Raw genomic sequence first — 27,089 nt, 5'->3', positions numbered from 1 at the left:
TAAAACAATAAAAAACAAATGTAAAAAATCGTTACATTATAGCATTAAGACTAAAGTCCGATAATAACACCAGGAAACGTTGTAACTTTCGTTTTATGAAACGAGATAATAACGTCAGTACAGTACTGCAATAATAAATTGCTCAATATCAAGCCCGCTTGTTGCGAACAAAATGAAAGCGTGTTCGACTAAATTGCGCGCTCGCAATCGAGGATATCGCAAATTTCTTTAGCGCCATTATTTTTTTCTTATTTGAATTTCCCGCTTACCTTGCGTCCGCGGCAAATTCGAACATATTAATCGGGCCGAGACTTACATTGCAAGCATTCTCATACAAACTTCATGCAAAACGGCGGGCATAAAATTCGTTTTATACTGTGACTGCATAACAGAGCCTAAAATCGTAACAATAGTCAGCTGCCTTTTTCACAAGTTATTTCTTCTAGAAATCTGATCATGATTTTTATACTCGAGCACAAAACTTATATAATGCAATATATTGCATTTATTTTTTTTTGTTTTGAATTATACAAAGTTAACTGACTTATTGTCGAGTTTAAAAACTTATTAAATTTCTGATATGATTGTTCAGGTCATTGAACCATAACACTATTGACCCTTGTGATAAAGGGAATTCCCCAACCCTTTTGACATTGGTACTTTCCCGTTGTCGCCAAGTTTTGCAGATACTGGAATCGGCAACAAATGGCTGGGGAAATTTATTTACAGAAACGCTTAGTTGGGTTAGAACGCACAGCAGATGAAAAATATTGCACGGGAAAATTCACCGATTGTACAAAAACTTTGGTAGAGGGATTTATATCAACATCTTGTTGTAGTTTCGTACGAATTTCATCTCATTTTAAAGGTTCTTCAAAACGTTTCAAGGCTGGCAACTCAACCAAATCAAGTAAATTGTTTCACATTATAACTTTTTATGTCTCAACCTATACTGGCTTGAAATTGTAAATGAGTTATCTGGTAAAAAAGCCAGTTCTTTCGAATCAGTATTACAAAAGGACAGATATTTCGGGTCTAGCGAACTGAATGCTGCAACTGCTTGAATATTGCCAAATACAGCCTAAAGTTATAATATTACTGTATTATTTACAGCAATCTACTTCAGTCAAACAAACAGTACTGTCCCCATCCCATACCATGGATATCCTTTTGAAGTTATTGCAACTGAAAAGTGGAATTGCAATGAAACGTCTTCCATGTCAAAGGTATAATCAGCTCAATATTGATTGTGATGGTTTGCAAATTAGTAAAACTATTATGATGGTTTCTGTTGAATATATCAAATACAAAAAAATCTACATTTATTGTTGTTGTTGACAAGCATAATAGTAGTCGTATGAATTAATTGGTTAGACCTAGAATGATTGAGCTAGATCTTTCTTCTCAGTCCTTTAACCTATCACAGTATCACTATAATGATGGCATCTTAATCTATTCTCTGAATGTTGACACTACAATGATCCAGTTAGGGGAATTGGTCATCATAACTCTTATTGCAGCCTTGCTTATTAGCATCATGATCCCATGACCAAACAGCAAAAATGAACGATTTTTATAATAAATTATCAGGGCATATTGATTCAATCATGCGTGTAACCGAGTTGAATGATTTTGCAGCTGGCCAGTGCTTATCATATCATCTAAGGCAGTGGTTCCCAAACTGGGGTCCGCGGACTTTTTGGGGTCCGTGAAGCACTTTCGGAGGGTCCGCGAAACAAATCTGTAATATGACTCATAGCTCGATAATACAAAAATTATTTGCTCAAATTTACAAATACACATTTGTCGTCTTTTTCTGCTTCGTAATCACCGTGGGAGACACTGATTCGTCACTTTCTGTTTCGATCACACTGCCTCATTGTGATGTCACATAGCTGGGTGCTTGCGATATAACAGAGAGAGTTCAATTCATGTTAACACGAGTTTACTAACTGCAGGGCTGTAGGTGTTGTTGCCCTTTTGTACGTTTACCAAATATCGGAACAGACTGGATGTCACACATGTCATAAGAGTTGCGCTTTATATTGTTTTGTTCGTTTCACTTCACGGTGCATTGATTTTTTTGTTGTGATCTTTTAATGTTTTGTTTTAGTGCGCAGGGCCGGGAATCATTCCAAAAATTGCAAGGGGTCCGTCATGGAATTATTTTCAAAAAGTTTAGGAACCACTGATCTAAGGCTTTTGCACTGTAATGACGTCGTGTTTAAAACAATTTTAGTTATTATATTTTTATGCAAACTGGAATGGACTCATTTTTTGGAATTTAATACAATTATTCTGAAAAAACTTTGAAATTGTCTGAATGGGTTTTAGTATAGTTATGGGTAGTGATAAAATATTTAATTTATCCCTAAATCTTGATATATAAAGTTAGGTTAGGATTGCCTAAATGTTTAAAGTTAATTGCCAGAACTGGATACATGAGTATGCTGATAATAACATGGTGTTGACTATGATTAATAATGCTCTATTTTGTTTATGAATTTCAAGCGAGTTCAAAATGTTTGACACGATTTGCGTAAGTTGTTCATGAAACATTCAACAATCAAATTATCTGAAAATATAGGAACGTGACACGTTTTTGTCTACACAGTTTGGATATCTATAGAGTTCCACGTAATCACTACTTTTTTATACAATATTTTTACATGTCTTTCTGGGTGAACAAGTCACTGAACAAGTATCTACTAATGGGTAACAAGCTGCTATATTTAGGAAGGATATCAACTTATTACTTTCTGGTTGAGGTTTAGACAAGGGATTTGAACCTGACATATAGCTAAGTTCAATGTTTAATCATTTGGATATACCTCTTTTATGTTTAGTCTCATAATCAATAACACTTGCTTTCAAAACCACCTTTATTAGAAACATACTACAAATGAGGATGGATCAAAAAAGAGGAAATCGGAAAATAATAACTCATGCAGTGCTTCTATTCAGGTTTGTAATTAATAATGTTCCTGCTTGCATTTTGACTCGTTATTATACTTTTATAAATGTTTATGCATTGTCGAATAATATGTGAATATAGTTGGATCACAATTTATATAAATTTAAAAAAGTGACTTTCATTGATGAATTAATATCTCCAATTATCTGAATTTATGAACTCATCATAATTCCTATATATCTTTTATTTAAACAATTTTTTAATTACTTAGTAAATTAATGTAACTCAAATATTAAATTGCCATTCTATTGTATTTTTATGAACAAGATATTTTGTTTTAGATTCGAACCATTAGAATTTATACAGAGTATGGATTACCTCAGTATGGTGATATATCTGAAGCAGACATAAAAAAGCAGAGAGATGATATGAAAAGCAAATTATTGGAAGCAATGACTTCTAAAAAAAGTTTGAAATATACTGGTAGGTACATGGTTGTCAGGTCAACAATACGCTAGATTTCTCAACATTATTTTGCCATATTGTTGGCATATTTTCTCCTCAGAAAAATATAATATTTTATCACATTATTGATATGGAATATGCAACACAAGCGTTGAGTTATTTTAAAGATAATGCTTTTTTATTGCTTCATCAATAAATCATCATATTCATGTATTGACAGACATTCATTATTGTCGTTTTCCTCTGGCACCTGCTCATGATCATAGTCAACAGAGTTCTCGTCTCACTGCAACACAATTAGATAAACGTGTTACCAAAAAGATTAGAGAGTTGGCTAAAAGTGGTAAGAATGCATGTGTTCAATAATCTTGTTTTGCATATAACATAAATAGTCTTATAAAGTACTGTTTTACTTGTATATTTGTTATTACAACTAAAAAATAGCTTAAATTTTGATTATTTCCATTTTTATATTTTCAATTTTTTCATGATTTATAACCAAGTTGACATAGTTTTTACTTTTATATGTTTATATTTGTTTGACAGGAATTTCAGATGTGCATAATATCAAAGCAATGGTGTCTGACTTTGTCATCAACACATTATTTGCTCATGCTGAGGCTGAAGAAAAACCAAAACCTGATAATCCAAGATATTTTCCTTCCATCAAAGTGTGCTATGATTTTTTTGTATTTCAATAAAAAAAAGATAAATGGCTGTAAATTTTAGTTTGAATTCCATATTTTAGGAAAAAAACATATCTGATAGCAGCCGCAGTCTTTTTATGCATGATAAATTATATTCTCTATATAAAGATTGAATTTTGTTTGCTCTCAAGCAGCAATGGTTGTCAATATTAATTTGGCATATCATAGATGTTCAGATAAACATGTCAACTGTCTTTGAAATGTCCATTAAACTTTGCTTCCATTTGACATAGCTTGAATTTTTACATATTCATGAAATAAAATAGCTTTGAAGTTAAAGCCCCAAATCTTGTGAATCGAGAACAATGTTTACTCATATAACATTTTATTACAAAGGCTATTCGAAATCACATATTTCTGGCTGTTGGAAAAGTTTCTAATATTCCTGGTTATGGTCAATCAAAACAAATACAAAGTGATGACACAATGCCTCCCAGTGTAACAAAAGTGATGGAAATTCCCTTAGAGACCAGTAGCACGACTTTATCAAATCTTGAGTGAGTTTTATTTATTTTGCAAAGATTTTATCTATTGAGTTAATAACTTTAATGGAGTGTTGCTGATGTGCAGGCTTCATTATATGTATTACAATGGAATTATAATTTAGAACCTAATAGTGGAAGATATAAAATCGTGTTAATATAATTGTATGTATATCTATGAGAAATATACAAAGGCAGATGACAAGCTAAAACTTTTATTTTTAAATGTGCAATACTTGAGAGAGAATGTTGGTGATGGCTAACCATGAGTCATGCATGGCTCAAGTACAATATCAAATTTTTGTTCAAAAATTATAAATAATTCGTGTGTTACGTATTGTCAGTTTGTATAAGCTTGATTGTGAAATTCTGGATTCGGAAAAATGGTATTACTGAAATTTGACATTACTCGTAAAATATATATCAAGTTTAGCTACTGAATTTTTTACATTCTCGTTTTAACATGTGATCAACATGTACTTGAGTTATTTATAATTTTTTTTTTTGTTTCAGAAATCAAAAGTTTAATGTTGGTTTCGTGGCTGTTCATGCAGGTGAGTATTTTAGTCATGGTAAAGAAATGTGCAATTGAAAAGTGTTATTACAAGAGGGATATGAAAATAAAATTTGTGTTGTGTGTATTGTGTCCTTGGGATTGCCTTACATTTTTGTGTTCGAAACAGGTGCTGGTTTTCATTCTGATGATAGATGGCCAGGATACAAACACCTATGTGAAAAAGTTTGTGAAGAAGTTACTGAACAATTGAAACATGGAGTGACAGCTGGAGAAGCAGTTACATTAGCTATTAAAATGCTTGAGGTGTCAGTTGTTCAACGTTTTGTTCAATTAATTCATTGAATTTGTGTTAAACTTTGTAAATTATATCTAAAACGCCATGTAAAAATTAAATTCCACCAATAACTTTTTCTTTTCCATGTGTTTATGATGTAGCATTATTATGTTTAAATCCTATTACAGTTTTTTTTCATTTGTTTCAGAATATTTTGCAATATCAATCTTGTTGGCTGTTTTCGCTTACCTGAAATATCAAAAAATAATTTAATTTATATCATGTTGTCATCTGCCATATTCTTCATGAAAAAATAAAAACCCGCTTTAGATAAAATCCACCACTGAATAGACAGTAACTGCGATTTGACATTGTTTTTGTGCTTTTGAATGTTTTCTATTATCCTAAATTAAATTCTAATGATCATCACAACAGGATAGTGAAATGACAAATGCTGGAATTGGTTCTAATTTAACAGAAGACGGGAAGATAGAATGTGATGCAAGTGTAATGGACACTTGTCCTTCTCCAGGTAAGAATTTCATAGAAAATTTGGACCTTTTCATTCTGAACATAATATTTTATATTGGATAGTTATGATATACATTCTAGCGCTCACTCTCAAAGTAGCCAATTTTCTGCAGAAATATCATCCTGTGAGAATGTGTATGATCAAGTTGAATTCTCACTGTTACAGCAGGGCAAGTGAAACTGAATTTTACAAATTTCGGAGCCTGGAACTGGTTATCTGTCATTAAGTAATTGAGCTGTCTTATAATTGTTTTTTTTCTTGGAATAATTTTAAGGATTCTTGTATAGTCTCACTCTTACTAATATATGTTATTTTTAGATTCTTCAAATCAATGTTCAAGTTATTTTGGATCTGTTGCTTGTGTTGGAAGAATTAAAAATCCTATTTGTGCTGCTTATAAAATTTTGGATGAACAAAGAAAGCGCCCAAGACTTGAACTTGGCAGAATACCTCCGAGGTGAAGTATTTGTAGTAATAGATTTTTATATAAAATTTTTCAAGACGCATTTAGAGATGATATAATAGTGGTAAACATATACTTCAGTATATATAAAAGATTAGTTTTGTAGTGTCTAATTATTGATACAATAATATTATTTTATTTAAAAAGTGTTGCAACTTGTAACCTTAAATTTTTATGGCTTTTATGCGATTTGAGAGTGTTGGCTGGTGTATCTCTCATTGATATCTTCAATTTTTATTGCTATTCGTTTTTCCTCATCAATGTTCGTTTTATAACAGTTTTTTGGTATCTGAAGGAGCAGAGAATTGGTCAAGAGCTCACGGTATTGAATTATGTCAAACAGAAGATCTAATAAGTGGTATTTTGCATTTAAGCTATTTTTATTTTTGAAATAATTATACTATTATACTACAGTATTAGAATAGATTAGAAATATAACTTAATAAATTCGTGATGTTTTGAATATTTATTATATATATTGAAAAAATATTTTTTGGTATTAGTAGTAGTATGTCAATATATAATTATATCATATAAGAATATTTTTTATTTTAAGATAAAATCCTACAATTTTAAGCGTTTTGAATATGCTATTTTATCTTTACAATAATGAATATAACTTTACATAAAGAATCTTCATACAAATCTTGGCAAAAATATCACCGAAAACTTGTTGAGAAATTAACTCGAAGTAGGCAATATCAAGACAAAGAAGAAGATAATGTGCAAAATGAAGAAGAACTAAACAAAAGGTATCTAATATATAATTTGATCATGTGGATGTTCCATCCCACTTTCTTAAAGCTGTCACTGATATCATATCAACTGCACCAAGTCATTTTTTCTGTTCATGATTCAGATTAGGTATTTCCCTTTTTCATTGAAGATCGCTAGAGTGATGCCAATATTTAAGAGTGTTGAAAATAATCCTTTGAATCACAGACCATTTTCTGTTGAATTTTTTTTGACACTGTCTTTTATAGTATGCTTTCCTCGAAACTAGGACACTATGATATTCGAGTTGCTGCAGGCAGCTTATTATGTGATTAGCTGTCTTGTGAACATCAATTCGTGAAGGTAGATTTCCACAGGTCTCCAATGTTATATTATGCTTTCCTCAAAACTAGGACACTATGGTATTCGGGTTGCTGCAGGCAGCTTATTATGTGATTAGCTGTCTCGTGAAGGTAGGTAGATTTACACAGGTCCCCAATGTTGCCCATCCATTGTGGAATTCCTCAAGGATTAGTATTAGTGCTTCTAGGATTCCTGATTTCATTAATTCATCTGTCGAATTGACCCAGTTTTTCAAGCAAACAGTTCGCTGACAATTGTATCTTGCTTTCTATATACCTATATCGGTATAGGTATGCTAAATGATAACATTCTAGCCATGCAAATACTCATTCCCTAAAAAGTGTTCCTAATAATACTATTTTTCAGTAAGCTTGTTTTTCGAGTGCTAATGTTTTTCTCAAATAATATTTAAACACAAATTAAAAAATCACGCTCAAAGAAAGCATGGGCCATACGCTGAATAGATTTATATCTTCATTTTTTAGGCTGGACACAGTCGGAGCTGTTGTATTGGACATGCAAGGAAATGTTGCAGCTGCAGTATCTAGCGGAGGATTGATACTGAAAATGCCAGGACGTGTTGGGCAGGTGTGAATTTTTAACATTTATATGAGACTTGTTTTATGTTGAAAATATTACCATTGTAGATCTTTGCAAATCTGTATCTATAAATATAATACAATATTTAAAACTTTGTTCGCTTGCTTCATTCTACAGATTCAACTTGTGATATCATAATTGGTCTCTGACCATGCACTTGTTGTCAATATCATTCTAGTTTGAACCTTCCGTCTTCTATACCTTTGTGTTCGTGCTCAATTTCACTATACTGTAATGCTCCAATATATAATGCGTAGGTGACAAATCAGGTCCTTTTTTATAGGTATTTTGTTTTATAGTGTATCTTAACTTTTTGTTTGGTTTGCGGATTGTAGTATCACTGATTTAAACATTTTACCTTTTGCCTATTATATGTGGTATTTACTGGGACATATATTTTTTAAATATATATATATTGATCATTATGCAATATATATTCTTATTCCATATTTCCAGGCTGCTATGTATGGTTGTGGTTGCTGGGCTTCACCTGGTAAAACAGATAAACCTGCTATAGCTGTTTCAACTAGTGGTAAGTAAAAAACAATCACTTATAGAATATATTAGGATTCATTTGATAATCAATTTTGGATTTGTTTGGAAAATGTTTATCAGGCTTTCAGCTGGGTGGTTCAAGTATCCACCTTCGGGTTTCGAATCCTACTTTCAAAGTCCATGCATCTGGATCTATTGTAAAATTAAAGTAGCTATATATGAGATTCTGATCTGAACAGTTTCTTCAACAAGAAGCTGTTGTTTGTCATATAATTGAACCCTCTTATCAGATTTCTTCTTCTCTAGGATAAATATGAGAATTACATCATGTTCATCATGAATGCATAAAATCTAATTCTTCAAGGAAATCCGTGGACAAAAAACTCATACCGCTTCATTTGAAACCCGCTTGATTGTGAAATGTGAAGCAAATGTACGATTGGCATATATTGTTATTTTTTGTGCAATGAAGTAATTGCAGTTCATTTCTGAACATGCCTTTATGTAACTCTTTGACATTGTAAGGAAGTCTCTACCTATTCCTAGGTTGTGGTGAGCAATTGATCAGTACAACATTAGCAAAAATCTGTGCAGGGAATCTGCAAAAGGATGAACAACCTTATCAAGCAATACAAGATACATTGGTGAAAGATTTCCTTGGTATGTATAAAATTTATTTTTTGAAATAGACTAAAATTTGCTATATTTTCGGTATGTTCGCTGAGGCCTTTAGTGTATTCAATTCAGTTATTTTGCTTTTGTAGAAAAAAGAGAGCATAGCCTTTGTACAATAATAATGAATGTTCCCACCAAGCAAAACAAACATTTGTATATCTTTTAAATTAATAAACTCTCTGTATATTGAGCATTTCCTGATACTTCGTCAATCGAAATCCTAAATTTGCTTCAAGCACAGGGATGTATCATAAGTTATTGATGAACTAACTACTGATGAATTTCAAAAATTATTTGCTCCATTTTCACATTTTTGAACTAATCTGAATTAATTCTTTACAAAGATAAGATAGAAGATAACACATGCTTTCAATATTTTAGTTTTTAAACTATTTTTCGAAATATTTACATGGTATTTTTTTTTGAGCCGGTCGTACATGCTTGACTTTCAGATAGGGGTGTGTGAGTAATAAACGAGAGGCTTTAAAATAATAAATATCATAACAAGTTTCATAAGTATGTCTGCTTCTGTCCATTCGAAAACCACTGTAGCTCGTAGAAGCTTACATAGATAGAGCCTTGTTTTGAGTAATATTTTGAAAAGTTTTTTAGTTGCTCATTTTTTATTGTATCTATTCATGTATATATCAACTTATCATGACAAAATGAATCTACGATAATAGTGTGGATGATTTGTTTCAGGATCTTCGATGTTGAATTCAGATTGCGACAAACAAGCAGGACTTCTTTGCTTACATCATACCAAAGATTCATTCAATTGTACAAGTGAGAAATAGGAATAAATTGACTCAATTTGAAAATCATAGTTTGGACACAAACGCAATATTTATCTATCCATATAATTATAATTACACCTGTTAATCAAAATATTTTAAACATTTGAAATTGGATCAATTATGCACAGAATTTCAAATCATTTAATTGTGGAACATTCTTGTTGAGTTTAGGTCTAAAAGCGTTTGGTATCTCAGTTATGATTTAGGTAAAAGCGTATATCAACTATTATTTCATTATTTTGTGCAGTTGAAGTTGTTTGGGGTCACACTACAAGTAGCATGGTGATTGGTCACATGTCAACCAATGACAATAATCCAAAAGTAAGCTCACTGAAATTTTTTGTGACATCTTTTGTGCATTCGTTTTTTGAAATTTTAGAATTGCCATTTTTGTCAATCTCCAATCATTTTTTTGCACAGTCTTGTTGGTGTAAAATTATGGTATGTATAAATCAGCTATGAGTTGATAAAAATATTTCTTAGTTATCTCAACTGATAACCGATATCAAAACTTGGTATCTGCTTAAATAAAGATAGAATGTTCTCAAACCACTTTATATATAATAATACATTTCAAAAACATTTGAGTAAACTTATTGCTTATAATTTGAATCAAAAAATCTATCAATAAATTAGCCTGAGGATATAATACCAGTACTGCACTGCTGTTGAATGTCAGCTGAACTTGATATTGCTGTTTCTGTTAGATGTGGGACAGCATTAAATTTATTATGTCTTATATGCTAGTTATTTGTGAAAAAATATGGGACAATGAGATGGACATGCACAGCGAAAAGATGATAAGACTAGAAGATTTATCTAGTAGTGTGCTTATGAAAGAACACACTATGAGATAGGGCCTATATCATATTCTGCAGATGGTAGAACATTGCTATAAGAAATATTAACGTAGAGTCTTATCGCAAAATAAATAACCCTATGAGCAAGGAAATGCCTATTACGATTTCTTCCTATGTTTGTTTTTGTTTCAACATGCATTGTTCTAGAATGGACTCACTATATACCAGTGTTAGTTTGTCGACATACAATGATTTATTTTCTTGCATCAATATTGATTTAAGCTGTTTTGTATTGAGTTTTTTCTAACAATTGACTTTCGCTATTCTAGAGAACAATACATTAGGGATAAGTGGATAAGATAGAATTTTCGTCAAATGTATTTATCCTGGGAGAATAAGATCAATAAGGCAATTTAACCATGTAGCGAACATAGCTTCCTACTAAGTCAGCATTCAAGGCCAAGTAAGGCAAAAACTAATTACATCAATGTACCAGCAGTAAAGACGCATTGAGGATCAACTTTATTTCAAGATCTACTAACTTTCAGTTGATATTCTCAGAGCTCTAAATTAGTTTACTATGAGGGTATTTTCATGATTACCATAGTTCAAGATAAAAGTGCTAGCAATATATGTGAGCTTTTATAAAAAAAATATGCAACATTTGGCTATCAATAATATTCCAAAATCTGGCATCTCATATCATTCAAATTTGTTATGTTGATGAAATCATGCCAACGAGTCCTGTTAGCTAAGAGGGTACCTAAGAGGGTAGCTAAGAGGGTAATACTGAGGGTAATGAGCCTTATCTGAGATTCTAAGAGAGAGATGCTGCACTATTTCTTATATGTGATGATTATATTGAAAATTTGTAATAAATGAATTAATGCCTTTGTAATTCAAACAAATTATCATCCCCGTTCACAGACTGTATTGTCAAGACTTCCAGATAATGCAATACCTGGTAAATCAGTTACTGTAGGAGGATCTTGGATCAAGGTATGAATACTCATTGCAACACCACACATGTTTATTATCTGAAAGACTATTTTGATATGTATGCAGTATGTCACAATAACTGATTCATTACATGCCCATAGACTTGTTTGTAGTGCATTTGTAAAACACCTGAATTATACATCTGGTGTATTGAAATTGGTATTTCAGCATTCAACATCAGCTGGTGATGAAAGCTGTGGTTTCTCATTGTAATTATAAATTTTCTATCCTAGTGTTTATTTACTTACCGTATTTCGTTACTCATCGTTCTTGGCTGCTTGAAAAAAATCATGTGATTGCTTGTTATTTCTCAGAATCTTCTATATACGAATAAAGACTTAATTAATTAATTGATTAAGTCTTAATTATTACTTAATTAATTAAGTAATAAGACACAATTAATTATAGTTGTTAATCTTTATAAGGCAATAAAATATTGAAGAATTGTGTTTTTTCAGCTTTGTTTAGGTAATATTCCTGCCAAATTTCAGGTTGCATGCAGTGAAAATACAATAGAAGATAGAGTCGTATCAAATACTGAAATGGAAACTAATAATACATCAATTGATGAGGCACTACACAATGAAGTAACAATTGAGGTTAATACGAAGAATAATGATCATCAATTAATACCTTTGGATGGGAACATGGACGATGAAAAGACCAAGGTTATTATTGGCAATATTGTTGATAATCTTAATCGCAAATTCAATTTTAGATTATAATACATTGTGTCTGATTGTATTTGACAGATAGCATAGCATCACTTAGCTAATACTGATAGTTAAAAACACTTTGTCATATTACACTGTTCGGTTAGTCAGATGTTAAATGTCTTAACATAAATGTTGGTCAGTCACAGTTTCATCCACTAACAATATATATTCGCTGATTTTTATTGATTTGCTATTTTAAATTGTGATGGTCTGGATTTGTAACTATACTTTTATAGGATATTCTTATTGTGCCACATTTACTCTGAAAGAATAGGATTTCAAGACCCAATCAAAAAAACAATTAAGTTCATATTTTCTGTGACTCGTTGAGATTTATTTATTTGTAGGAATTCATTGATCCTGACATTACTATCATGTTTTCATCACCTATACCAGATGGTATTCATGAATCAATGTGTCATGTTGTATTTTCAGATGAATTTAATAGAAAGGTCAGTCATTAATAGAGCTAAATCATATGTTGTTAGCAGAACCATTATTTTACAATCAATAGATCATCTATCATATATTCAAAACCAAATTTCTTAATTGTTATTTTTAATAAACATTTTATGAAAACCTCTCATTAATTCTAAAAGTGGTCTCCAGTGAAAGCATATTTTATATTATTCTTTTTATTGATCATGATCATTCTATTGCAAAAAATCAAATTTCATGAATAAAAATATAAAAAACTTCTTTTGAATCATATTATTTTCAAATTTCACCACAAACTGGGTTACTTGTGTCGTCTATATCCTAATATAATGCTCAAGATTGCGTTTTTAACCTGATGATAAATCAACTATTCCCTTTTTTTTTAAAAAACTATCGTATTTTTTTAAAATATCTTATTTATTTCCAAAAAAAATTTTTTGTTTCAATTCTGCAGATTGATCCTGAATTTGAAAAATCAATCATAAATAACTGGGAGAAAAGAGTTGCTGATAATCCTAGATTTTTCAATGCACAAAAATTTCGTATTCAATCCATTGATTTCCGATCTACTGATGAAACACCACAGTTCACATTCAATTTAGGACTTACTTGCTACAGGTATCCTGTGAACTATTTGGTCTCAAAGCTATTAGGGATGGGACGAGTCCGGCATTACAGAGATTCGACAAATCCGAGTACTAGGTCAAAGACTCGAATCGAATCCTCCGAGTCCGTGACGTCACAATGTATAAGCAGAAAAACACGTTTTGACCATGCTACTGCATCATGCGTTCACAAACATACGTCGTAGCTCATATTTGTTGCGTAATGGTTCCGCAGGTAGCTGTTGTATTATTTCAGAAATATATTTTTCCCCTTTCTTGGCGGCCATAATACAAACGTAAACTTAGGTCAAGATCTTAGGTCTTAGGTGCGCCTTGGTTGTAAACTGCATTTCCAGCCCACCACCTACCGTTAATTCTAGGTGGCTATTTCAAAATTCTTACATGGTAATATGAAAAATAAAAAGATTTTGACTACAATGCCTCCCCATAGTTCCAGATACTTCAAGCCGTAACCGTTACTATGTCGCCCGCGCAAATGGTAGATGCCACTCATCAATACAATATGGTACATCCGCTTGCAATTTAGTAGTGCATGTAAAAATTCTCCATGTTTTCCATTGCTCCCTTTCTAGGGTAAAGATTGCACGTAATAAATTCGATTTTAAAAGAGATTCCCCCTTGGGTTGATCCAGAGCATGTTTCATTTTTACACGAATCGAAAACTCAAAAATATTGCGCTAACACATATTTTATTGTTCACATGTATACCAAAAAGAATAGATGGTTTGAAGTCGACTGGCGACGACATCAGTGTTATAAGCGATCAATAGTTTTCAACACGCGTTATATTATCTGGATATCTGTCGTCGTTTTTATTGGGAGTGTTTATAATACACACCAAAGATATTGCTACAGATCTAACCTTGAATTTTAACTAGTTAGGGTATGTAGTGAGATTTATAGAAGTACAAAACATAGGCGTAAATTGGTGAAAACAGAATTGATTATAAACTCGGTAAAAATGACGTGGACTCGAAATCGAATCCGAGTCCAAAAAATGCGTGGATTCGACTCAAATCCGAGTCTGGATCCGAATCTCGGCCCATCCCTAAAAGCTATGAAATCTTACACCGGTGATTGCTTCCAACCTACTACACCATGACTACAAGATACAACACAATGGTGTTCTGTGATACAATATTATTGATTAAATTAAATTGATGAATTTTGTTCCAGTTAATATACATAACCACAGTTGTGAATTCCATCATTGGAGTAACATAAAATTTTATCCGAATTTATTAGAGTTTATTTGCTTTGCATCTTCTTGCATGTAAGATGTCCTATTTTTATTGTTTTCTGCAGAGATTATATGGAAACAAATTGGTCAAAAGATGTTCATTGGTTACAAGATAAAGGAATCAAAGATTATGATAATTCACAGGTATTCAGCATTGTACTTACTTCATACAACCAAATAAGGTATTGTAGTGTCACTTGATTTACTTTAATCTTGTCAAAAGTTGATCTTGAAATCTGAATTGCGCATCTCAATGAACATGGGATCTTACATGTGATAGATGAGATTTAATTATGGATCCTTGAAATACAGTAGTCTTCATTTGAGAATAAAAATATGCTGTTGACTCAAAATTGCGCAGGGTTATCACCACACTGCTGATTACCATATGGCAGAAAGCAGATATAACTTGTATTGTAATCTAAAGAGCAATGGCTTTACCTCACCACTATAGGGTGTTTTTTATGGCCGGATCCTTTTCCACCAATTTTTCCATTTCAATGCACCCAGAATCCTAAAACAATTTGTTGGCTTTATCTTAGCTTTATTTAATATATGGAACTGATTTCCAGCAGAAAGAAATATTTTTCTATATTTTATGAAGTAATGTACTACTTGACGGTTACATCTTTAGTTACTGGTATGCCACTTTCTTTTAGGCCTATTTAGCTGAACCACTTGGAGTAGCTGCTATTGTAATAACAGATGATGATAAAGTCGTATTTCAATGGAGAAACTTATGGGTGGCTGAAAGTCCAGGAATGTTAGATGTTCCTGGTGGGCACCCAGAGCCAACTGTAAGTATTGTTTATGATTGTTTAAAATATTTGTAACTGAAACTAAGCTTTCATCATAATAGGAATACACGACACATACATCCATAAGGCAGAACTCTATTTTATTCTTGTTCGGAATAAATCATTCCCCTTCACAAGAGGCTCATTTACCTTGGTCACTGTCGTTATTTGAATACGAAAGCTTTCTGGTGATGTTATTTATATTCATTGATCAAACACAATTTCTTGAATTATATCTATCAGTTATTGTATCCATTTGTATTATTTTTGAGGTTATCTTTTTTCATACCTGGCTTGGAAGAGTAATTATTTGAAAGCATGTGACTCACCATTTTATTCAAATGCTTTTTCCACTTGCCTAAATGAGCAAAATATTACCATATACCTAATAAAAAAATAATCAAAAAGAAATATTTTCAATCCTGGGCAGGGCAAGGTATTTCCACAAATAGGAAAATAGGAGTATTTTATGTTTCGAAAATACAAATGGAAATTTTTTTTTACCATTGCATATCTTTTAATTCACGCACAGGATGCCGCTGGTTTTACTGATTCAAAGAAGTTTGTTACCTTCAATAATTTACATCCAGATAACACTGTACATGAAATATTTTATTCCCAAATGAAAGAAGTTCGTGATGAGGTAAAAGTATACAAATTTTCCCTTCAATGGTTTTATTTGTATTATGTAAAAGTTCTTTTGGCCAAATCGATATTAAAAAGTTGGTTGATAGTTAAGAATGATTTTTTGCCATTATCTGTATTTTTATTTGTTTTAATTGCTTGGGATTGCAATTTTTGTTAAATCAATTAATGGCACATTCCTTCCTTTACAGTTTACACCAAGATCAAGATTATTTTATCATTTCAGTTTTTCTATCTTTCTGTTTTCAGTTGAATGTTCCAATAGAAAAAGTTTCGAACCCAATATTAACAGGAATAATTCGTAATAATCTGAGTGCAGGACGACCAGTCGCCTACTATAATATGAGGTTATTTTATATTTGACTTATTTCGAGACAAAAATTTCTATCTCCTAGTGTACTTTTGTTTGTTTGTCTCAGTATATACATTGTGATTATCCTTTTATGCACATATATTGCTTTCATATTGACATTTGAGTTGGCAGTGGTTGCAATTATCTATGTCTATAAAAATTGCTAAGGTTGTTCGTCACCTTCATAATGATTATTTTTGAAATTTATACATTAGATGCGACTTAAAATTCTTTGCACTAAAGATAATATTTTCAGATTTAGCTTTAGAAGGAGGAAATACGGTAATGCGGCTCAATTATATCACAAACAGAGACTTTGGTGACAGATCTTGCTGAGGTTCCCCAGGGATCTTGCTTGGGGCTAATCTTCTTCTTAATATTTTTCATCGATACAATGAACACTGAAATTGAAAACGGGGAATGTTAAATGACGGCTGATAAACTGAATATAAATTTCGATGAATCAAAAACTGTTAATTTTACCACACAGGAATACCAGAATAGTTTTTCAACGCAAAGTAGTGATATAAAGTCTACAACTATTGATTTTTTAAAATACTTATGTCCATCTATGCTGCTTCCCAGTTTGGTGAAATACGCTACTTGCTCCAACAGTCTTTACACGTGGTCTGCTACTATTCTTTACACACCCATATGCAATATGGCATAATTGCATGCTACTCCATTGATAAGATATTATTTCGTCACATTGAAATATTTAGAATTTTATATTTAGATAGGTAAATCTTGAAATTACCACTCGGAGACCTCAAATAATAGTATTGTAGACAACGGCTTGATACTAGGCAGGCTATTTAGGAACAATTATTGGCCATGTTGGTCAGTACTATGTTGTTTTATTTTTCTGTAGTCATTGAAACGTATTCTAGCCACCAGTTGTCTGTAATGCGTCATCCAATTTTCTATGGATCAATGTGGCTCTCCGCATTGCTGTGATTTATTTCGAATCTGTTGTCGCTCCATTTATAAAAGTGTACTTTTAAGTTATGTTTCATATTGAGTTGTTACTTCGCCATATCTGCCGTTGTTATTCAGCAACAAAGTGTCTCCGTGTAAATGACTTGCCCAGTCGTGCCCCACTTCTTTCTCAATTCCGTTTTTATGATTTTTATTTTACTTTATATATTTCATGTATATGTCTCACAGATGTCACATGACAAGCGATGAAATACTTCACCAATATAGTAAAGGCGGACTAGAAACAGATGAGTCAACAAAGCTACAATTTATCCCAGAAAAGGTTAATGTTTCAGTTCCTATTATTTTGTGGTTCATTGATTCCAATAATGACTACAAATTTCACACATAAATGTGTGAAATTAATTACTTTTATTCTCAGAAAACAATTTTATGAATATCGTTATCAATTTTTGTTAAATATAACCAAGTAATTTATTTGGTCTAACTAACGTCGAGATAAATAGATTTGATATGTAATCGTATCTTCGTATTTCCAACTGATTTCTCACTTCTCACGAAATAGACGTAGTATGCTCTGTTTATATTGTCCCTAGTTTTTTTGTGTTTAACCGGGGCCCACTAGTATCAATGTATTTTTAAATTTTGTAGGTGATATCAAGTTTAAGTCAAGACCAACCAGAATTATGGAAGAAAATGTGTCCAAATGGAAAAGCTGCTGTGACATTATATACAATGCTTTTGAATAAAAAATTGAAAAAAAAATCAGGAAAAACCATGTAATTATAAAAGTAATTACATGCCATAGAGGCTCAATTTCAGGACACGTCTAATCAAAATCGGAAATGAGGAATTTTTTGAAACTAGACTTGTTGCAGTATGTTGTCCGTCAATCAATTGTCATTCAATTAGATTATTAGAACATTGTAGTACTATTTACTTTACAGTTCACAATACATTTTATTTATATTTGAAACACGTTGTTTGTCGAATATGTTAAAATCTCACGATTTCTGTGTGGTTCGTTATGGTGTTTCACTGGAGAGCTGTCCAGGAATTAGTGAAAGTTGAGGAATGTCAATGACCGGTGACCGTACATTTGAACCCATGTACATTTGAACCCATGCGTATATCCACGGGTTCAATCTATATGCGGGTGCTAAAACCCATGGGTTAGGGTTAGTATGGGTTTAACTATCCGTGAAACAAAAAAAATTCCATAGGTGCAATAGCATACAGGTGCAATTGTCATGGGTTCAAATGTACGTGGGTTCAAATATAATGGAACCTCAATGACCATTTGAATGATTTTGAAAGTAAGAAATTTATAGTGCGAAATGTGATATCAAGATTATAATATAATCCAGGAGTGGGTAAATTACGGCCAAAGTGTTTCATCCGGCCCACTTGTGTCTGCTGAAATTACGACTATAGTTTTTTTTGAATATAAATTTCCGATAAAAATATATCTAAAAGTGACGTCATAATTATTTTACACTGTGCCTCCTATCATTATATAAACGTAGCCTAGCTGTTGTAAATGGACTGTTTTTTATTCATAGTTTTTCATATTGAGTTTTGAGCCTCCGGCCCAGTAACCAAATCTATTACCTGTGACTGGTACACTCAGAAAAGTAATTGCCACCCATGAATTATAATCTAATTGTATATTCAGCTTCGTTCTTTTGGAATTGGTACGTTGATCCTCTGATTTTAGACGCCATTTTTCGTGAAATTGAAATTTGTGCTGGTCTGCAGGTGCCGTAAAAGTGCCTAACTTCGGATTTTTCAATAGTAACTCGACCATTTATTGTATAAACAGCGTCAAAATTGCTCGGTAAAACTTCCATGCGGTGTCAGCTGGTCGGCAGGTACCGGTATTAGTGAATGTAATTGAGTGACAGTGGTACGAGCGCCAATATTATTTTCCTTTATATAACCTTACATCCGAATGCGTAGTCGACCTGAGTGGTACGCGAATCGGATTTTTTGCCAGGCTGCGATTATGTTGGTTTGTTATTTTGTACCAGTGTAGCCGCTTGGTTATCGAATATTTTGGCGATTGGAAAATCAGGTGTTTGACAAGTTTGGTATTGATTGTAAGGTGGTGTCTCGGCCGAGTAGGTGTTTCAATCAATTGGAAAAGCGCTTTGTTAATTCGCGCACGTGTCTAAAATCTACGAGTAGGCTACGTGTTTTGTCCACATCGCCTCAACATAAAAGTGAACACGTTTCATACAAAGGTTCGAAGCGCTCCGAGCAGTCAAACACTAAACACAAGTTCTGGCATAATAAAAGGCACTTAAAAATGTGATTCCGTAAACGTTTTAACCTATTTTGCTTTCATGCTCTGTTTTACTTTCGAATTAATAATGAAGCAATCTGTAATGTGTTAATATTGAACTCAAACTATTAAAGACACTGTTGGAATATACTAAATAATTTTTTGAATTTGTGTATATTTAAAAACAATCTTACTATTTCCGAAGTATCGTACGCTTCCTTAAAATCTACCAGATTTTAGCAAGTCCGCTTATGTTTCTCCAAAGAATCGTATAACCGTTAAAGAGACTTTTACACCGTGGTTTTCATACGATGTCATGTGTTATCAAATTTTCTGAGTTTTTCTCGTTTTTCCGTCGCATTGCCTGACCCGTTCATATATATGGTTGTCCAATGTTCACCGTAAACTTGCAGTCGATATACAGGTACATTGTAATTAAACTTATATACAATTTTTTGAAGTTGCTGAACATTTCTAGCTGCGGGGTCGCGAGTATCTGTAGGCTTTGATTTTATGAAAATTAGGGTCGCGAAAAAAAAAGTTTGGGAACTACTGCATCACAGGATGGGGCCTATATATATCATATTCTGCGGATGGTTAAACATTGCTATAGGAAATATTCACTCTTTGAGTCACAAAATAAATAACGCTATGAGCAAAAAATTGTCTATTCCTATTTCTTCTTATGTTTGTTCTTGCTTGCATTGTGCTAGAATGAACTCGCTATATACCAGTTTTAGTTTTGTCGAACAAAGATTGGTTTACTCGCATCAATATTGACTTAAGCTGTATTGTATCGCTTTAAGAAAAAGTATTTACATGTTACTTATTTATGAGTTTTATCTAACAATTGAGTTTCACTGTTGCGAAGGACAATATGTTAGGGATGAGTGAGTACTGGAGTAGGATAGGATTTTTCTCAAATGTATTCATCCACGGAGAAGAGGATTAATAAGGCAATTTAACCAGAAAGCAAACATAGCCACTTACCTAGTCAGCATTTCAGGCCAAGTTAATCAAAAACTACATCATGTACTAGCAGTTAAGGACGCATTAAGAAGCAAGTCCATTTCAAGTTCTACTAACTTTCAGTTGATATTCTCAGAGCACTAGATTGGTAAACTATGAGAATCTTTTTATGGATTAGTTCAAAATACAGTGCTAGCAACATATGTGAGCTTTTATAAAGAAAAATATAATTGTGCAACATGGTGCTATCAGGAATATTCTAAAATCTGGCACCTTATATCTCATTTAAAATTCTTATGTTGATGAAATGATTCCAGCAAGTCATGTTAGGAAGGAGGAGTACCAATACTAAGGGTGATGAAGGCTATCTGAGATTCTGAGAGAGAGAGATGCTGTACTATTTTTTTTATATGTGATGTTTATAATGAAAATTTGTAATATATAAATGAGTTGATGCTTTCAATTCAATTTTTTTTATCCCTGTTTACAGACTGTATTGCTGTACTGCCAAGACTTCCAGATAATGCAATACCTGATAAATCAGTTACTGAAAGAGAATCTTGAATCAATGTATAAAATAAATACTCGTTGTAACATTTTTGGTCGACTAGAAACCACATGTTTATTATTTAAAGGAATATTTTGAAGCTTCGTATTTTGCATGCAACAATCTCAACTGATATAAACCTTCACTATATCCTTTTCTTAGTATAATAATGACTCTAATTAAGTTTAAGGTATTTGCCGGAAATAATTGATTGATTACATGCTCATAAACTTGTTTTTAGTGCATTTGTAAAACAGCTGAATTACGCATCTGGTGTATTGAAATTGTTACTTCAGCATTCAACATCAATGATCTGGTAATGAAAACTGTGGTTTCTTATTGTAATTATAAATTTTCTATCCTAGTGTTTATTTACTTATTAAAAAAATCATGTGATTGCTTGGTATTTCGCAGAATCTTCTATATATTTAATAAAGACTTTATAAGCTTTCGAATGCTCTTCGCCCACTAATTGTATAGTTGGTAATCTTTATGAGTGCAATAAAATGTCGAAGAATTGTGTTCTTTCAGCTTTGTTTAGGTAATATTTCTGCCAAATTTCAGGTTGCATGAAGTGAAAATACAATAGAAGATAGAGTCGTATCAAAGACTGAAATGGAAGCTAATAATTCATCAATTAATAAGACAATACCACACAGTGAAGTAACGATTGAAGTTAATACGAAGAATAATGATCATCGATTAGTATCTGTGGATGGAAACACGAATGATGACGAGACAAAGGTTATTATTGGCAATATTGTTGATAATCGCACATTAATTTTAATATAATCGAGGATTCCATATCGTCCTTATTCCTAAGATTTGTCCTTATTTTTGGCTTGCATCCTTATTTCTAACATTTGTCCTTATTTTTGGCTTGCGTCCTTATTTTTGGCTTGTATGTCCTTATTTTGTCGTATTTGAACTTCATAAACATGAAGGAAGCTTTGGTTTGTTTGTTTTATTGCCAAAGCTTCATTGTGGCATCATAAAAGCAACAGAATCTTATTTGAAACACAAAGAAGCAAGGCACAAACAGATAGGCATGAAGCATTGTTAGTGTGGCGATCCTTAGGTTTTGTCGAGGTGGTGGTTATTTTAGCATAAATTTAAATTTTCCAGTCGTCCTTATTTTGGGTTCTAGATCGATGGAATCCCTGATTATATTACTCAGTATCGGACTGTATTCAGGATAGGATTTACATATTTATTTCGGGGGAGAGGAGAGCCGATAAGAAGATTAATCATATGGTGAACCACAGCCACTTATCCGGTTACCAGTCCATGCTCTGGGTATCGGATTAGTTAACCAGTTATTTGTTTTCGGAAGCATGGACTTGATGGTGAGGGAAACCTTAACTGGCCAGCGGTTACGTGAACCACCCTATGATTCAGATTCAGATATTTTATTTCCGTCGTGCATGAAATATTGTAGCGACACAAGTAATAATAATAAAATGCCAAAAAAAGGCGGTTGGCTAGCGTATTCCTAATGCTTATCAAGGTGCGCCACACCGACGAACCGACAGACAGCATCACTCAGCTAATAGTTAGAAACACTTTTGCTATAAATCACTGTTCGGCTAGTCATTAGATGGTGAATGACTCAACATAGGTGTTGGTTAATCACAGTTTCATCCACTAACAATATATATTTGCTGATTTTTTTTTAGAATGTGATGATCTGGACATGTGACTATACTTTTATAGGATATTCTTATTCTGCCACATTTACTCAAAGAAAATGGGATTTTAAGACACAATACAAAAAAAACAATCAAGTTTATATTTTCTGTGACTTGTTGTGATTTATTTATTTGTAGGAAGATATTGATCCTGACATTACTATCATGTTTTCATCACCTATACCAGATTCATGAATTAATGTGTTATATATGTGGTATTTTCAGATGAATATAATAGAAAGGTCAGTCATATATAGTCATATTATAAAGCTGTATTATATTTTGTTATCATAACCATTCTTTTACATTCAGTATATCATCTATCTTATATTTAGTGTCGCTTTGTTATTTTTTATTAGAAATTAAATTCCCTTCATAGTGTTTTGATTTTTTCTGTAAATTTTCCTGGGAATAGTTGATTTTATTTGACGTGGTGAGAAGCCAATAATTGTCACTCATAATTGTCTTAATTGTTACTAATAATGAACTCTTTGTGAAAAGCTTGGAATAATAATACATTCTAATATAAGCTGACTGATATATTCGATTCTTGGTTCATCTGCTATTTGATTAAAAGATGTTTTTTGTGGCTCATAGCTGGTACCTCTCATTAATTCCAAAAGTGGTCTCCAGTGAAATCGTATTTTATATTATTCCCTTTTTTGATCACGATGATTCTATTGAAAAAAAAGTGTAAATTTTATGAATAAAAATGTGTAAACCTGTTTTGAAATTCGACTCAATTCAAGAGTCTTGCTGCACACTAACACAAATGTATGTCTGTAACCTGTGTTAAAACGTATTGTTTTTGAAATCCCCCCACAAACTGTTTCTTGTTTGTCTATAATCAAATATAATACTCAAGATTGCACAATTACCCTGAATAAAAGATTATGAAAATTCACAGGTATTTATCATTGTTCTTACTTCATCCAACCTAATAATAGACAATGTATCAATGTACAATGATTTTACTTTGATATGGTCAAAAATCGTACTTGAAATCTGAAATGGGTATCTCGATAAACATGAAGTCTTATATGTATTAAATAAGGTTTTATCAGGGATTCTCGGAATACAGTAGAAGCTTGTCTACATTTAATAATAAAAATTATGCTGTTAGCTTAAAATTGCTTAGGCTTATTATTACTCTGCAAACTACTATATGGCAGAAACCAGATGATACTTTTTGTAATTTAAGGAGCAGTGGCTTTACCTCACCACTATAAGATGTTTTTATGTCGCCGGAGCCTTTTTCACCAATTTTTCCATTCCAATGCACCCAAAATCCTAAAACAACATTTCAATAAAACAACTTCAATATTTTATGAAATAATGTACTACCTGATGGTTACATCTTTAGTTATACCACTCTCTTTTAGGCCTATTCAGCCGAACCACTTGGAGTATCTGCTATTGTAATAAAAGATGATGATAAAGTCGCCTTTCAATGGAGAAACTTATGGGTGGCTGAAAGTCCAGGAATGTTAACTGTTCCTGGTGGGCACCCAGAGCCAACTGTAAGTATTGTTTATGATTGTTTGAAATATTTGTAACTAAAACCAAGCTTTCATGATAATAGGAGGACACGACACATATATCCATTAGGCAGAACTCTACTTCATTCCTGTTCGTCATAAACCCATTCACAAGAGACTCAGTTACTTTGGTTACTGTCGTTATTTGGATACAAAAGCTTTCCGGTGATGTTATATTCATTGATCAAACACAATTTTTTGAGTTATATCTATCAGTCATTGTATCCAATCGTTTTATTTTTATGGTTTTCTTTTTTCATGCCTGGCATGGAAGAGTAATTACTTGTGATCATGTGACTCACCATTTTACTGATGCACAGGATGCAGCTGGTTTTACTGATTCCAAAAACTTTGTTACCTTCCGTGATTTACATCCAGACAACACTGTGCATGAATTATTTTATTCTCAAATGAAAGAAGTTCGTGATGAGGTAAAAGTATACAAATTTTTCCTTTAATGATTTTATTTGTATTATCTAAAAATGATTTTTTGCCATTACCTGTATTTATTTTGGTTTTAATTTCCTGGGATTGCATAAAGAATTTTCGTCAATTCATTGACATATTCCTCCTTTTACAGTTTACCCCAAGATCAGGACTATTTTATCATTTCAGTTTTTCCATTTTCAGTTGAATGTTCCAATAGAAAAAGTTTCGAACCCAGTATTAACAGGAATAATTCGTAATAATCTGAGTGCAAGACGACCAGCCGCCTACTATTATATGAGGTTATTTTATATCTTGCTTATTTTGAGACAAAAAGTTATTTTTTTAGATATGCTATTTTTGCTCTAGCATGTAGCTCGTAGTGGGCTTTTGTTTGCACTCGTGTGTCTGCTTCAGTATATGTATTGTAATTATCCTCCTCGCAGACTGTTGAGTTGGCAGTGCTTGCAATTAAGTCTATACAAATTGCTAAGGTTGTCACCTTCATAATGGTCATTTTCGAAATTTATACTATAGATGCGATTTAAAATTCTTTGTACTCAGGATACAAGAGTAATATTTTTATATTTAGCTTTTGAGGGGTGGAAAGCCGGTAATACGGCTTAATTTTATCACAAACAGAAGCCTTGGTGAGAGAGGTTGCTGAGGTTCCTCAGGGATCTTGCTTGGGGTTTTTCTTCTTTTTAATATTCGTCAAAGATGCAATTAACAATGAACACTGAAATTGAAAACGGGGAAAGTTAGATGACGGCTAATAAACTAAATATAAATATCGATGAATCAAAAACTGTTAATTTTACCTCACGAAAGTAAATACCAAAATGGTTTGTCAAAGCAAAGTGGTGATATAAAGTCTACAGCTATTGAATCTTGAAATTGATATACCGAGACCACAGTCACGGTTGTCACGTGACCTTTAACGAATGTTCCTCATGTCATTGAACCACTAATATTTGATCAACCTTCAGTTGAAAAATATCAAATAACAGTATTGTTGACAACGGTTTGATACTGGGCTATTTATGTACAATTCTTTGCCATGTTAGTCAGCAATATGTTGTTTTGATTTCCTGTAGTCATTGAAACGTATTCTAGTCACCAGTTGTCGCTAATGCCTCATCCAATTGACTCTCCTCATTCCTGTGATTTATTTCGAATCTGTTGTCGCTCTATTTATCATAGTGTACTATTAAGTTATGTTTCATATTGAGTTGCTTGCCAAATCTGCCGTTGTTATTCAGCAATAAAGTGTCGCTGAGTTGATAACTTTCCTAGTCTTTCCCCTCAACTTCTCCGAGTCAATTCCCCTTTTATGATTTGTATCTTACTTACTTGTATCTTATTTCATGTTATCTCTTACAGATGTCACATGACAAGCAATGAAATACTTCACCAATATAGTAAAGGAGGACTAGAAACAGATGAGTCAACAAAACTTCAATTTATTCCAGAAACGGTAAAAGTCTCAGTTCTTAGTATATTGTGGTTTATTGGTTCCAATAATAACTACAAATTTCACACATAAATGTGTGATTTTAATTACTTTTAGGTTCAGAAAACATTTTCATGAACATTTATATCAATTTCTCTTAAATGTAACCAACTAATTTATTTTGTCTAACTAACGTCGAGCTGAATGAATTGGATGTGTAATCTGACTTTTGTATCCTCATATTTCTCAACTGATTTCTCACTTCTCGCGAAATGGACAAAGTGTACAATATGCAGTCCCTAGTTTTCTGTGTTGTCCTTCAACGGAATCCCGCTAATACTAATATATAATGAATTTTGTAGGAAATATCAACTTAAAGACAAGCTCAATCTGAACTATGGAAGAAAATGAGTCCAAATAAAAAAGCTGCTGTGACATTGTATACAATGCTTTTGAATAAAAAAATAAAAGAAAAATCAGAAAAAAACATGTAATTATAAAAGTAATTTCCAGAAGGCTCAATCTTAGTACATGCTTAATCCAAATTGGAAAATGTCAACTAATTGTCATCTAATTAGAACATTGTAGTTCTACAGTTCATCATACGTTTTATTTATATTTGAAACATGCTGTT

The 27,089-nt window shown here is 32.4% G+C and overlaps 1 protein-coding gene across 2 annotated transcripts; it reads left to right on the top strand.

Annotated features, from left to right (window-relative positions):
- On the top strand, positions 1 to 26,914 carry LOC120326249 (uncharacterized). Of its 2 annotated transcripts, none has more exons than XM_078111428.1 (28): positions 1 to 910; positions 1,114 to 1,226; positions 2,890 to 2,964; positions 3,256 to 3,397; positions 3,600 to 3,722; positions 3,926 to 4,050; positions 4,423 to 4,583; positions 5,082 to 5,122; positions 5,252 to 5,388; positions 5,795 to 5,891; positions 6,210 to 6,348; positions 6,633 to 6,712; positions 6,986 to 7,106; positions 7,917 to 8,019; positions 8,488 to 8,563; positions 9,073 to 9,186; positions 9,904 to 9,987; positions 10,246 to 10,319; positions 11,726 to 11,797; positions 12,289 to 12,465; positions 12,861 to 12,965; positions 13,406 to 13,569; positions 14,883 to 14,961; positions 15,477 to 15,614; positions 16,147 to 16,257; positions 25,207 to 25,304; positions 26,386 to 26,479; positions 26,818 to 26,914. In XM_078111428.1, the coding sequence occupies exons 1-28, from the start codon at positions 706 to 708 to the stop codon at positions 26,830 to 26,832; spliced, it is 3,063 nt and encodes a 1,020-aa protein (XP_077967554.1). In that variant the 5' UTR covers positions 1 to 705; the 3' UTR covers positions 26,833 to 26,914. The 2 variants fall into 2 exon arrangements, with proteins under 2 accessions (XP_077967554.1, XP_039248440.2); XM_039392506.2 differs by lacking the exons at positions 25,207 to 25,304; positions 26,386 to 26,479; positions 26,818 to 26,914 and adding exons at positions 16,509 to 16,606; positions 17,779 to 17,872; positions 18,202 to 20,029.
- The last annotated feature ends 175 nt before the right edge of the window (positions 26,915 to 27,089 follow it).

Source organism: Styela clava, chromosome 4, assembly GCF_964204865.1.
Source record: "Styela clava chromosome 4, kaStyClav1.hap1.2, whole genome shotgun sequence".
Taxonomy (NCBI): Eukaryota; Metazoa; Chordata; class Ascidiacea; order Stolidobranchia; family Styelidae; genus Styela; species Styela clava.
Note: the sequence above shows the minus strand (reverse complement) of the source record. Positions and strands in the feature narration are given on the sequence as shown.